This window comes from Miniopterus schreibersii, assembly GCF_964146895.1.
Source record: "Miniopterus schreibersii genome assembly, chromosome: 21".
Taxonomy (NCBI): Eukaryota; Metazoa; Chordata; class Mammalia; order Chiroptera; family Miniopteridae; genus Miniopterus; species Miniopterus schreibersii.
The window spans coordinates 13,563,292-13,576,801 of NC_138123.1; the positions used below are offsets into that span (position 1 = coordinate 13,563,292).

Here is a 13,510-nt window from a genome sequence, read left to right on the forward strand (position 1 = left end):
CTCCCATTCACACTGTCCACTCCCATTCACACTGTCCACACCCACTTCACACTGTCCACTCCCATTCACACTGTCCACACCCACTTCACACTGTCCATGCCCACTTCACACCGTCCACTCCCATTCACACTGTCCACGCCCACTTCACACTGTCCATGCCCACCTTCACACTGTCCACTCCCATTCACACTGTCCACGCCCATTCCCACCGTCCATGCCCACTTCACACCGTCCATGCCCACTTCACACCATCCATACCCACTTCACACCGTCCACTCCCATTCACACTGTCCACACCCACTTCACACCGTCCATGCCCACTTCACACTGTCCACACCCACTTCACACCGTCCACTCCCATTCACACTGTCCACGCCCACTTCACACTGTCCACTCCCATTCACACTGTCCACGCCCACCTCCCACTGTCCAGAGCGGGGGAGGCACGTCCAGCAGGAAAAGTGCAGGAGTCAAGCACAAATGAGGGTTTTCTGTTCTCGCTGTGATGAGAGCCGCTGAACTGACCGTAAGTCCATCATCAACAACTAAATTAAGCGAGTCGTCCGGAGTCAGCTTTCCAAAGGTGGCAAAGCCCTGGCTGGTTTTGCTCAGTGGTTAGAACATCGGCCGGAGGACTGAGGGTCCCGGGTTCGATTTCTAGTCAAGGGCACGTGCCTCAGTTGCAGGCTCGAGCCCCAACCCCGGTCCGGGTACGTGAGGGAGGCAACCAGTCGATGTGACATCGACGTTTCTCTCTCTCTCTGCGTCTCCTTCTGTCTCTGTCTCTGTCTCTGTCTTCAGTGGAAAAAATACCCTTTGGTGAGAATTAAAACCAAAAAAAAAAAAAAGCAGCAAGGGAAGGGCAGGAGAAATTTAAAGTCAAAATATCTTTAGCAAGAAAAATGAAATGATGTCATGAACGAACTAAGGGAGGAGCCATCGCGGGACAGGGAAGAACATCGGCAGGTTCCCTGCGCAGCTCCACCTCCTGATGAGACCCAGGTGGGCGAGGGCACCATGGAGGGCGAGGGCACCACCGTGGGCGAGGGCACTGGCGTGGGCAAGGGCACCGGCTTGGGAGAGGGCACTGGAGGTTGTTTTCCACCTGGACCCGCTGTCTCCATCCACAGCAGGGGGACCGCGCTGTTCATCCCGTAAAGGAGCCAGCCCGCCCCCTCCCCTGGCCTCTCCCCGCCTGCCGCTCCACGCCCAGGGCTGTCACTGTCCTCGGTTCATTTCTGAGAGGCTGCGCCCACCTCCACAGTGTCCCCAGCACGTGAGCAGCGATGCAGGAGACACAGCTCAGGGGTAACCGGGACCATCTGACCGCGAACAGGATTTCATGCCCACAGCTCAGCCTGTGCCGTAAACCCCTGGGCTCCACGCGGATGCGCTTCGCGCAGAAATCTCAGAAAGTGACTTTAAACGAAGAGGTTTCCAGAGCTTTACAGCTGCGACGGCAGCTTACTCGGCCCCGACCCTGAGCACAGACTGCAGGGAACAGACCCTCAGGCTCCTGCATCGCAGTCACCTCCGTGGGCTCTTTCAGTTGCTAACACTTATCCAAGTGCCGTCGTCTCTCCTTTCCTTTATCATAGTCCACCAGAGGGTGCAGCCGAGAGACTGGCTGTGTAATCACACTTGCTTTTAAACCGACGGCCAGCGGCTCCCGCCCCACTCCCGGCCTACCTCCTGCCTTTTCCGCGCACAGTACTGGATCCACTCGAGGTACACGTTGCAGTAGCTGGCGCGCGTGATGCCCTGGAGACACGGCACGTAGTCGTCGTCGGTGTTGATGTTGAACAGGGCGAGGTCGCGCTCGATATAGTGCCACTTGGCGAAAGGCTGCAGGGACGTCAGGAGCGACTCATTTTTGATCCAGGAGAGGAGTTTCGGGGACGTTACCATGTAGTAGATTATGCTCTGCAGAGAGAAAGCGAGAGGCAAGGTTTTGAGCCCTTGCAGCCACCCTAAAGCCAGGAGTCCTTGTTATTTATTGCATCTCATAAAGTCAACGCTATCAGAGAAGCAGGGGACGTGAAATCCACGCCAGGGCGTCACTTGTATTTCCTGCTAGGTTCAATGACAGAGCCCACCTGAGACGATCCGAAATGCCCTCTCTGGGGGTCACGGCAGGGACCCCTGGCTACTGCAGGCTCTGCGGCTGCCAGCCTGGCGGGTCCTGCTGAGGGACGGTAGGCCCTCCTCCAGGGCCCAGGCCGCGGAGTGTTGGATGCTAAAGCGGCAGAGCTGTGCTGGGAAGCGCTCGGGCCGCGGAGCTGCTGTGACCCTCACGCATGTGACACTGGGTGCCCGGGGGTGGACGTCTGCAGTGCAGTCAAGGGTACCCTGTCCCCTATCAGACTCTCCACTGCGAGTCCCCCCGGGGAGAGTGCCACCCTCGGGCTTTGTTATTCGGGGTCACCGCTTTACCGAAGGCCACGCGTAGTTTTCCAATGAACTCATCTCTCTGAAAGGCCAGCACCTGCCTGGAGGAGAGAGGACGCGACACAGGAGATGAGAATCCAGGTCTGATGTGGGCACATCAGCAACAGATCACAGATGGGACCACGGTGCTGGGGCGTCCCCCGACTGTCACTGCGTTTCATTTTCCTTCTCAGGAAGATGGGCGTGGTCCTTGGGGCCCCTGAGGCCGAGGCAGACGGGAGCCTTGCTCGCATCTCTCTGGGAATCACGAGCCACGTGGAGGGTGGAGTTGGCTGCAAGGCGGCGGTGATGCGTGTTCCCATGGAATCAAACCCGCGACTGCTGGTTTTCTCTGCGAGGAGACAGGTCACGCACACGGAGTGGAGGTGGCCAGGCTGAGGTGACTGAGGCCACGGCAGTGAGTGGCACTGTTCTGGGCAGGCCCCACCCCTGCTGGGGCCTGAAATCGGGTCGGGGTGGCTGAGGTGTGTGGTTTCAGGTGATTTCAGGAGTGTGAGCAGGTGAGCAGACGGACACACGTGGTCTCTGGGTTTGGGCTAAACTACAGCAAACACCTGGGTCGGCCTCTCTCTGCTGTTGGGACCGAGGGCAGCCCACAGTCCCACAGGCTCCACAGTCCTCCTGACCCCAAAACGGGGGGGGGGGTGTGTGTGTGAGTGGAACTCAGTAGGTCGCAGGTTCTCCAGCGGCACAGGGCCAAGGACAACAGTGCTGGTCGGTGTCAGGAGGCAGGGAAGGAGGGAGATGGAGGGAGGGAGATGGAGGGAGGGGGGAGACAGAAGCGCTAATGATGCCGCTTTTCACGGCTGCTTTGAGGTCTAAGTGAGATCATGTGGATGAAGCACTTAGCACCGTCTGGCACATGTACTCACACAAGAAATAGTAACAGCACCGTATCTCTGGCATCCATGACCTACTACCCGGCAAGCTTCAGGCAGCCGCCCCGGCAGCCAAGCTGGGGCCTGCAGCCGGGTGGGGACGCGGGACACAGCTTACCCTGCGTGGTGACCAGAGCGCACACCTAATATTCAGAATGTACGCTCTGAACCTGGAGGGCCCTCCGTTGTCTCCTCAGTGGAGGGTAATTTAAAGCTGCTGTGAGGTGGCAGTTTAAGTGGTCGGCCCAAAGATACAAGCAAATGAGGGCCTGTGACTGTGGCCGGAGTCACCGCTTCTCAGCTGACAGTTCCAAAGGGGAGAAGAAACGAGGTCTGTCCAAACCTCCGGCTGTGGCCAGCATCTGGTCTAGTTTTCCCCAGGAGGTCCTAATCCTGCGTCCCAGGCGGGGAAAACGGACAAATCAAAGGGCGATCATTCACCTTTCCAGTCTTTCCTGAGGCGGAATTAAAATAATCTCTCAGCCCATGAAGTCAGAGTAGTTCAGGAGGACTCTGAGCTCCAGAGGTTCAGCTCCTTCCTCTGGTTCTGGCAGAGCCCTGCAGCGTCGACTCTGGAGCATAACCCAGCTCTGTGCTCAGCTTTCCCCTGCGAGGGGACTGGGGACCTGTCCCTCTCTCCTGGAAACAGAGCCACCCAGCTGGTGCAAACCACACCCCATTTCCACTTCATTCAGGCAGAAGTCCTGTCAGGGACACACGCCAACGATCAGTGTGAACCCCTCGGGAACCTGTCGGAATGAGACGGACGCGATGCTGGTGAAACTGATGAGAAGGGACAGTGCCCCTCGGCTGCACGGCCCCGTCCCTGTCGCAAGCAGGGCCTCTGCTGAATTAATTCCCCAGGTCTGGCTCCTCCGCAGGGTTCTCCGGTTGCTCATTTTAATTGTAGATCCTACCAGGCAACTCTTTCGAGGACGGGGGCCTTGGGGCAGACCGACGTGTCTGGCTCGGCTGCAAGGCAAGCGGAAAGCCCACCTCCTGTCCACAGCATCGGCCACAACGATGGCAGCCGGAAACCCGGGCCCCCTTAGAAAGCGGTGCCTGGACCCAGAAGAGGGTTTTCAACACGAGTGAATGGAGGAGAGATGGCGGGGGAACCGGGGAACCTCCAGCGCAGGGAGGAAATGATTTCGAGTGTGTTCCGGGAGAGTCAGGGAGCTAACCCAGCCTGGTAGGGGACTAAAAGAACCCTTTTGTGTAAAGGAATTAGTCTAAGCTTCCCTGCCTTTCTGACTCGCCTGTCCAGTGAAAAATAACAAAAGGAATAAAACTGAACTCATGGAAGCTGAAGCAGTTCAGAGCTACAAAGGCAATTTCAATGAGCCAGGAACCAAGACCAAAGAAGAAAATATTCATTACTTTTCCTCCTAAAATGCTGTTTCTTCCATTCGAACAGCCACTCAGCACCCCTGACTTCTCCTTTGACTGACTCCACGAGGGGCGGAGAGCAGGTTCCGAGCGTCCCCCACCAAAGGGAAGGAAAGTGCCCAGAGCTGTGCTCAGAGACGTGACCTGCATCTCACCTGAAGCCCCACCTGCCTCCAAGTCTCAGCCCCTCTGAGCGCTGATTTGGAGTTAAGAAAAGTTTCCAGGCGTTAGAAAAGGAGGGTGTGCATGTCAACTACCAGTCCCAGGGAGAGAGGAAGGACCCAGTTGGTGCCCCCGAGGCCTCTGGAAAAGCCAGGTGGGTAACCCACACAGGGACCCCCATCCTGCCTCCCACTCACAGTGGCCGGCTGACTCCATCAGGTGGCCCATGGAAAGGCTGTTTGTGGGGAGCCCCAGGTTCACAGATTGAACCCCACTGTCACCACACTGGCTGGAGCAGATCACTAGGACCCTTGCCTGCATTTGCATCTTGTATGGCCCAGATGCCAGGTTCCATGTTACCTGGCAACTTCCTTCATTCAGTCCAACAATGCACGGGGCACCTCCCCAAGGGAGTCATTACACCGAGCTCTGGGGCCCCGAAGACAAGTGACATGTATATGCCTAGGAAGTTGCCAGAAGGTGGAATAAGAAAGGTTTCAGAGGAAGGGGGGATGCCAGCCTCGGACACCAGGGCAGGTGGTGAGCTCAGGTGGGAAGAGCTCAGGCTGTGAGCGTGGGCACAGGGTGAGGAAGCGGGAGCCGGGGGACCCAGCTGTGCAAGGGGCGGGTGGGGGTGCAGTGGGGGTGCACGCACTGTGAAGGGGGAGGGGTGTGAAACAAGGCGGGCCCGTGGAGCGCCCTGGACAACAGACAGAGCGCCCAGCCTGTTCTCGAGGCCACAAGGAGACGTTTGGCACCAGGGCTCATCCATCTGGCCTGAAAAGACCCAACCTGCTGGCCCAGCTGCTTTCTCTGGAGTAAACTCCAGGCCACTCGTTCTTGGGCCAGGCTGCCCCTTGACCTGCCAGCCCCTGGGTCCAGGCCTGCTGCACTGCCCAGCTTGCGGCCACCTGTGACCTTAAGGGGACCTTCAAGGGATACTCCTTGTCCTTTCTGAGGGAGGCTCAGAGAGAGCTGGTTGTCATTTAACATCTGATTTCTCTTCTTCCATGGACATACGATTTCTATCTGGGCTCATGGCTGCCCAGGCGCCCCCACACTGGGATATGGCAACTTCCAGCCAGTGGGTCACAGGAGCAAACTGAGGCCACTTCCAGGGAGCTCTGCAGGGACAGAGGGTCGGGGCCCTTGGTCTTCTTTTCCGGTGTCCTTCCCTCCATCCATTTAAGACGGGGGGAGGGGCACTTAAAATGGAAGGAGCCTGGGTCCCTGAGGACTTCCTGGAGCAGAGCTGCCACTCCAGCCCTCAGTTACATGTGAGGGGACACAGGTGTCATGTGTGTGCGCCACAGATATTCAGGATCCCCTGCCAGGTCTAATCCCAGCTGACACACTGAGGCGGCCTAGACCTGACTACGTATGAAACGCTTCCTGTGGTCTCATTTCTAAGGTCCGAGGGACAAGCCATGGAGTTGTGAGGCAAGAGGTCACGATGCCCTTATTTACTTCCCCCAAATCGTCCTCAGTTTATGCGAAATTGGGCAAAATAATGGCCGCTTTCTGTGCGATTTGGATGCAAAGTTTTGCATCCCTCTAGCATGCTCGAAGGTGGTGAGAACGAACCACTAAATGTTCTGAACATTCCGTGTTGCAATCGCATCGGGCTGTGATAAGGGTTATTGAACCGTCTGACCTCACCGTCTTTCTTCTCTCTCCTGTCAACCTCAGCAGCGACTGAGGCATGTGGTGGGGCTCCCCACGGGGGCGCCTCCAAGTTTCCAACTGTCCACCTTGTAGCTGGTAAACTCCTGGACCTCAGGTGCCACGTTGGGTTTTGAATTTCCTCGCTGCTGCTGGACACCCGTCTCAGCCTCAGCTGGCAGGGAGGTCGGGGTGTCAGACGAATGAGGGCCCTCACTTTGAATGGCATTAAAATGTGGACCCTCTGAGGACCGTCCAGAGCTTCCACCATGCAAAGTGCTGCCTCAGAACAGGAGCCACCACAAGGAGCCGTGGCCGACCCCGCCAGGCCCCCCCTTAGCAAACACCTTCGCCCAGCTGTGACTCCGCGACCTTCGTCAAGCCTCCCACTTGTTGTCCAGGGGCCTTCCTCCAAGCCAGCAGTTGAGTATCCACTGGGCAGACATGGGTACTGAGCAGGTAAAAGACACCTGATTAGTCTCCACATGGGAGAGGAGACAGGCTGTGGTAACTAATCCGGAATGGATCATTTAGCTCTATTTTTGAGCTTAGTTTAGCTTAGAAAGTAGTTCCGGTCATTCTAAAGGGGAAATTTGCAGAGCATCTAAATCGACACCTGTCAGATGTAAACGCGGCTGGTAATATTTTCAGGATGTTGCAACCCGTCACCACCAGCGTCACCGTAACTCTCGCTGCGCTGGCAGCGAGGCCACAGGCCTGGTGAGAAACGGACTGCCGGCTAGAGCAGGACGCGAGGCGCGGGCCTCCGGCTAAGCCACAGCCCTCGGGGACTGGCCGCAAACCCAGCGGTGCCCGGACCCAGCGGGCACGGGTTCGGAAGCGGAGCCTCCCGACTCAGCGCCCTGCGAAGCTCGGCTGAGCTCGAGCCGGCCGCCCCCCGCCCCGCCCGGCGTGCGGACCCCAGGGCACCTTGATGTAGCAGCGGATCAGGATCCTGCGGAGGTCAAACACCTGCAGCATGGCGGCCGCGCTGTTGTCCACGATGCTGTAGCCCTCCAGGATGTACTGCGTGCGCGTGACCTCCCAGGCGAGCCAGCGCAGGCTGAAGGCCGCGTTGCAGGACAGCAGGTGGGGCGGGTGGCCGGGCTTGCAGCAGCAGCAGCCCCTGTTCCCCTCGTCGCCTTCCATGATGGCCTCCACCTCCCTCTGCTGGCAGTAGGTCCCTGGGGGCACACACGCGGCGGGTTACACGGGGGGCTGGGGGCGACCTGTGTTTCCAAGGGGCTTCCCCCCGCCTGCTCTGAGGGGAAGATGCTGCGGAGTCTGGGGATCAGGAGACTTGTTCAATTCTTAGCTCACACAGGGCCCCGAATAAGCCCCAGTTCCCGAGTCATGAACTTTTTTATGCATTCATACCATTCCGATTCTTGTCTCCTACCCATTTTTCAGCTTCTTTTCATACCTGGAAACTTATATTATATGTCGGATGTTGTTGATGTTCAGTGTTGACAGCCCGGGCTCTTTTGTTTTCCTTTAGAAAGAGTTATGTTCTGTTAAGCAGTTAATTTATTTGTACATCAGCTTGTCAGCTGGATCCTTTTGAAATGTTTTCTTTTCATTTTGCAGTTACGGTTGATGTGGAATATTATATTAGTTTCAGCAGATTACAACTCGGTGATTAGACATTTATATAACTTAGGAGGTGATCCCCAGATAGGTACCGTACAGTTATTACAATATTGGACATGTTCCCTTCACTGTGCTTTCCATCCCCGTGACTATTTTTCTAACTGGCAATTTGTGCTTCTTAACCCCTTTCACTTTTTTGCCCAACATCCCAACCCCCCTCCCATCTTGAATCTTTGGTTTTTAATCTTTGGTTGGGAATGTCTGGAGCAGCCCTTATTCTAAGGTGACAGTGTCCCGGTTCCCAATGCACGGTCTTCCTGGGGTCTCAGTTGAATTCCTGGGATGACCCACAAGGCCTCTCCACTGGCTGATGAGGATTTCTCCATCTCAGCACCGATGCCCTCCCGAATCTCTATTTAGCTCAGCCCCCGCCCCCCGGCTTGCCTACACAAGAGCAGGTTAACATTCACCCAGGCACCACGGGGGATCCCTATACTGATCTCTGCAGGTCCAGCTCTGAGAAACTCACTCCTGTCTGGTGCTCTGACCCATAAAACCTACCTGAGCTACCTGAGCGCCCACAACCCGCATTCATCTCCCTCCCTAGTGCAGCCAGACCACTGTGCCCTGCTGGGCTCCACCTCCGAAAGCAGGGGCATTTATGCAGCTTACTCTATGGGTTTTCTTTTGCTCACTGATCAGAGCCTTGCACTCCCTGTTGCCCGATATCTGAAAACAGTTGAAATCTATTTTCCCAGTTTTTTAATTTTTTATGGCAGGAAGGATCACCGATTACTCAGTTGTGGCCAACAGAGTAAGTCTCTGAGACCTTCTATGTGTCTTTTGAGACTCAATTCGGACATGAAACCTGTCTCTACGCTCATTTCCACAGGATCCACTTTTCCTGGGATTCCATATTCACAGTGCCTGGTACTTAGTAGGTGCTAACAAAGCATTTGGTGGAATGATTGAATGAATGATTAAATGATCAAATAGGAGAATTCTTACGCAAATCGCCATATGCAAGGCAACAGACACCCTACTTAGCAGATGCACAGCAGATGCCACAGAAGTATTACATTCACCGTGGAGGCAGATAAAGAAAGGCGCTGTTCATACTAAGCCTCCCTGCAGAACCCGAGTGAGATCCTCGTACTAGATCAGAGACGGAAAACTACAACCTTCAAATAATGCTGTACACACAGAGCTGTTAGGATAAGAGTTTACAAAATAGGAGTCAAGGTCAGGGAGGGGAAAGCAAGCAGGTTGCGTAACTAAGTGAAATGGTGAAGGACTGATCCCGATCTTACTGTTAGCACAGGTAGCTAGATATCAACAAAGGAGGGGAGCAGAGGGGAGCAGGCATTGTGAAGCCTAATAAACCGGGGAGCTGACGGACACTGCGCCTGCTGCACTAGGCGGCTGCGCACTCACAGGCTCCCCAGGGTCCCACTGCGTCCTGGGCCTGGGGTCCTAATCCCCAAAGTGGGCAGGAAGGATCCTTACAGGTCATTATCCGGGATTATGGAGGGAAAGGTAAAACAGTGAGAGGAAAATTCCTCTGTTGGGTGCATGCCCAGTAGAAGCCAAGAGGGCACAGGGGTAGGTCCTTCTACTGCGAGGCCTGTGCCGTAGGAACTAAGACGGCAACACAAGGGGCAGAGCCCAGCCTGGGAAAGAGCCCAGCTGGATAAGGGACAAGGCCGGGCAGGTCTAGTAAGTGGACTGGTTGGGGGGGCCCGGGACAAGCCTGGGCAGGACCGGGACACTGACTGGTTAGTTTGAAAGGGCGTCTGGTCGCTCCCAAGCCTGAGACAGTATAATCAGAGCCTGACAAAGGCAAGGCTCTCCCCTTCCCTTCCCCCTAACCCCCCGAGCCGGCAGCACCCTCTCTCTCTAGCAGCCACGTGGGCTCCAAGCGCAGGCTCCAAGCGCCGGCCCGGGCAGAGTAACCGACCGGCAGAGCACAGCGGGAAGAGACACTACCGCACAGCTGCTGGCCAGACGGACCAAGGCTGGACTGGACTAAGCTCTGACACGCACTCAACCAATGGCACAGAATTTCTGGGCCCTGGCCTTTCTTCTGGGCTTGATGAAGACAAGGCTGGACTTTTTCCACAGGGGGATGGAGCTGGGCCTGGGACAATCCTTTGTGTTTGCTCCAACTTCAATAAATCTTAGCACCATACCTCATCCAACCAGGTGTGGTCCCCAAGATGCTTTTCTTGCGACACCGCAAGGTCCCCATTTCCACTGGCAACATCATGACTCCATTTGTCTTTCTCCAAGACCTCACTGGTTTGGGTCTGAGCTGAAAGCACTTTCTTAAACATTTCAAAGGTCTCTGGGCTCATTCTGCAATATAAAACCTTTCTTCCCTCTGGGAAAGCTGTGTAGAAATACACAGGTGAACTGAGAGCAGTGGGTAATTCAGGCCGCACACCCTGGGGCACCCGGAGTGAGCAATGACCGCCGTGCGCTACCTGATCGGCCCACTGGGACCCCGGGACTGCAGGCACCGACTCCAGTGGTGGGAGCCCTCTCATGCCTCCAAAGTGGTTTGCTGCAAGTTAATATTGTAATTTAGGAAGACACTCTTTCAACAAAAGAAGACAGTTCTTAGAAACATACTACGGAGGACGCAGCATAAAGGAAGGTTTCATCCCACTTAGATTTGCAGAACTGGGTAAACCTTAAATGACATGCCTCGGGAATCTGAGCTCCTTGCTAATTTTCTCCCTCTTTTCTTCTCCACCCAGCGCTAGCATTTATCATGTTGGGCTGAATGTCAGGGTTTTTTATTTTTTCCTTACATCAAACAACTGGAAAACTGTGTGTGTGTGTGTCCATGCGTATGTGTGTCCATGTGCACACTAGATGATGCAGAGTTTGGACTGCTACTATCCCGGTGAGATACGTTAACACCACACCCGGGTGATGACAGGACAGCGGAGGAAAGTGTTGGCCGTGAGCACCGACAGGCTTGGTAGGACACCAGGACCACCAAAGGTCTTCAATAATCTCAGTTCACGTAGGTCTGCGGACCTCCCCTTAGGAACAAAGATTCACAGTCAGGATCACGTTGTAAAAGATTATGAAAATAATGAAACCAGATTACATCTGCATAGACACTAATCTTGCTGTTCAAATGCAAATCGAGGCCCTCACACTTCTGGGATCGGCTCACAGGATTTTGAGCACATTCCCTCCAAAGGGGACAGTTGAAGGTCAGTGGCCCCCACGTGTGACCGTTCGCACCACTGGTGGAGATGAAGGCTGGCTGGCTCCGTCTTGTGTGTTCATTGAAACTAACTCTTGGCATCTATGACGCTGCTGTGTTCTCATGGTCTGTCAGTGGGACGTAGAAGGCATTTACTAAATATTTTAAAAATTCATTTTGAGAGAATCTTGGATCTTTTCTTTCCGATAGAGCAGAATGCCTGATTAAAGCTGTGCATATTGAGTGTTTGGGCTGAAGATGCATTTATCCGATCCCAGATGTCATTATCAGATCCCAGATGTCCTGCCACACGGGATATGTATCGACTGCCCGGGTGCAGCCACAGTGTGCGCAGCTCTGCTGCTGCGGCCAGGCCCTCTCCTGAGCACCCCACTTCTCCGCCCTGGGCTTGTCTGCAGGGGAGCAAGCACTTTGAGTGCCATTTGCCGCGTCTACTGGAGACAGGCGGGCCTGGCTAACACATTCACACTCAGTTCCAGAAAGGAACGAAGTCAATCCGAAAAGGCACACCCAGTAGGGAAGCAAATGATAAAATTTAAGTGGAAATCGGGGCCAGAAAAATATGTTGAAGCCGGAATAACACTGAGAGACCCTAAGTGTTCCATGATGCCCCGTATGTTGACCGAGGTCGGTCACAGGTTTCCCTTCAGCTTTCCAGCAGCCGACGGAGAAGGAAAACTTGAATAGTTTCTTGTGTCCTTACAACAAAAACAAAATAATTGCTCGGAGGGATCATGACTTTTTATGGCAAAGGCACTGGCAAGATGATACCGCAGGACCCTCATGGGAGAACACTGTGGACACGGGAACACCTTCCTTAGTGACACTGCACAGGACAGTCACCGAGCCCTGCTGATGTGCCACAGTGCGGAGGAAAAGCGCTTGTGTAGGTGGTCAAACAAGTCAGACGTAGGAACGTGGTTCTCCAGAGGCCAGTGTCACCCAGGGGCGGACTTGAGAGACTGGTGAAGACACGGAGATCGCCAGGCCTTTCCGGGACGCCTTGGTCTGGGCCATTTCTCTCCCGGGTTCTGACAGTGACTGTACACCGAGCAGGAGGGCATTTTAATGCTCTGTCCCTGGTCAGTGCAGTCACGCGGCTTTAATGGTCACCCAGGCTGGAGGCGGAGGTGACCTTCTCTTGGGAAAGTTGGGACGCAAAAGGAGAACAGTTGTCTGAACAGAAGGTCCAGCAACTGAAAATTAACCCAAAGTACCCCCTTACCCCCCATTCCAAACAACCCCTGGGGAAGGTCCCCTGGGAAGCCTGGGCCAGGGGACAGACAGGATCCCTGAGGGGAAGGGGTGGGACTCAGGGCAGGCTGGCTGGACTGGAAACTTGACTCCTATGGACACATTTGTACTTAATTCCACAGGCGACAGGCAGGTGATGGGGATTTTTAAGTTCCAAGGAAACATGAGCAAAGTTGCTTTTAAGGAAGGGTCCCCGCAGCCTTACGGGAATAAAGAGGAAGCCGGTGATGGGAGATCAGCCATCGCAGTCCCCGCTACACTGTGACCAAATGAAACAACGTCACAGAAGGCTTTAAATATTTTTTGAGTGACTGTCAATTTCAGGAAGGTCACAGTGGGATTTTTCCCCAAAAAAAACTTGTCCTGCAGCTCCAGTGTCACGGAGATGCCTGTCTCAGCCCCTCTCTCTGTCCCTCACTGGTTCTCTGGGACGCAATCCTACGACACGAGCTTCCAGGAGCAAGCAGGTCATCTGTCCTCAGCCACCTGCCCTGGGAGGAGACCCTGCATCTGTTAGACCTCAGCAGATTTCACTTTTGAGAGGAAATAATTAACAATTAATAAATAGCAATTTTATATTTCAAGGAGCCTCCATTTGCTTTAAGATCTGTACGAACAAAAATAAAATTCATAATGAGATTTCAGTGTCTTGGAGACATTACTTTTCTACGCATGTAATGATAAAATCATGTATCTGAAAGTTTTTATTCTATTGTTGAAAACTAGAATTCCTAATACATGAACCCCTAGGGGAAGGTCAAAGTGATTTATATGCTCATCAGAATAAAGGACACTACAGGCCTCCTGCAGACTGTTGGTTGTTGAAGCTGACTCGGAAGAACTGAGGTTTCCCCGCCATAAAAAGACTCATCTTCCAGAGATTCTG

At 54.4% G+C, this 13,510-nt stretch overlaps 1 protein-coding gene across 1 annotated transcript in view; it reads right to left on the reverse strand.

Annotated features, from left to right (window-relative positions):
• Positions 1 to 13,510, reverse strand: part of PCNX2 (pecanex 2) — a 194,611-nt gene that overhangs the window by 17,155 nt on the left and 163,946 nt on the right. The window contains exons 26-27 of the mRNA XM_081123781.1: positions 7,470 to 7,723; positions 1,690 to 1,923 (exon numbers count right to left, since the gene is read on the reverse strand). Of these exons, the coding sequence (XP_080979907.1) occupies positions 1,690 to 1,923; positions 7,470 to 7,723 (488 nt within the window). The remainder of the gene's footprint in view (positions 1 to 1,689; positions 1,924 to 7,469; positions 7,724 to 13,510) is intronic.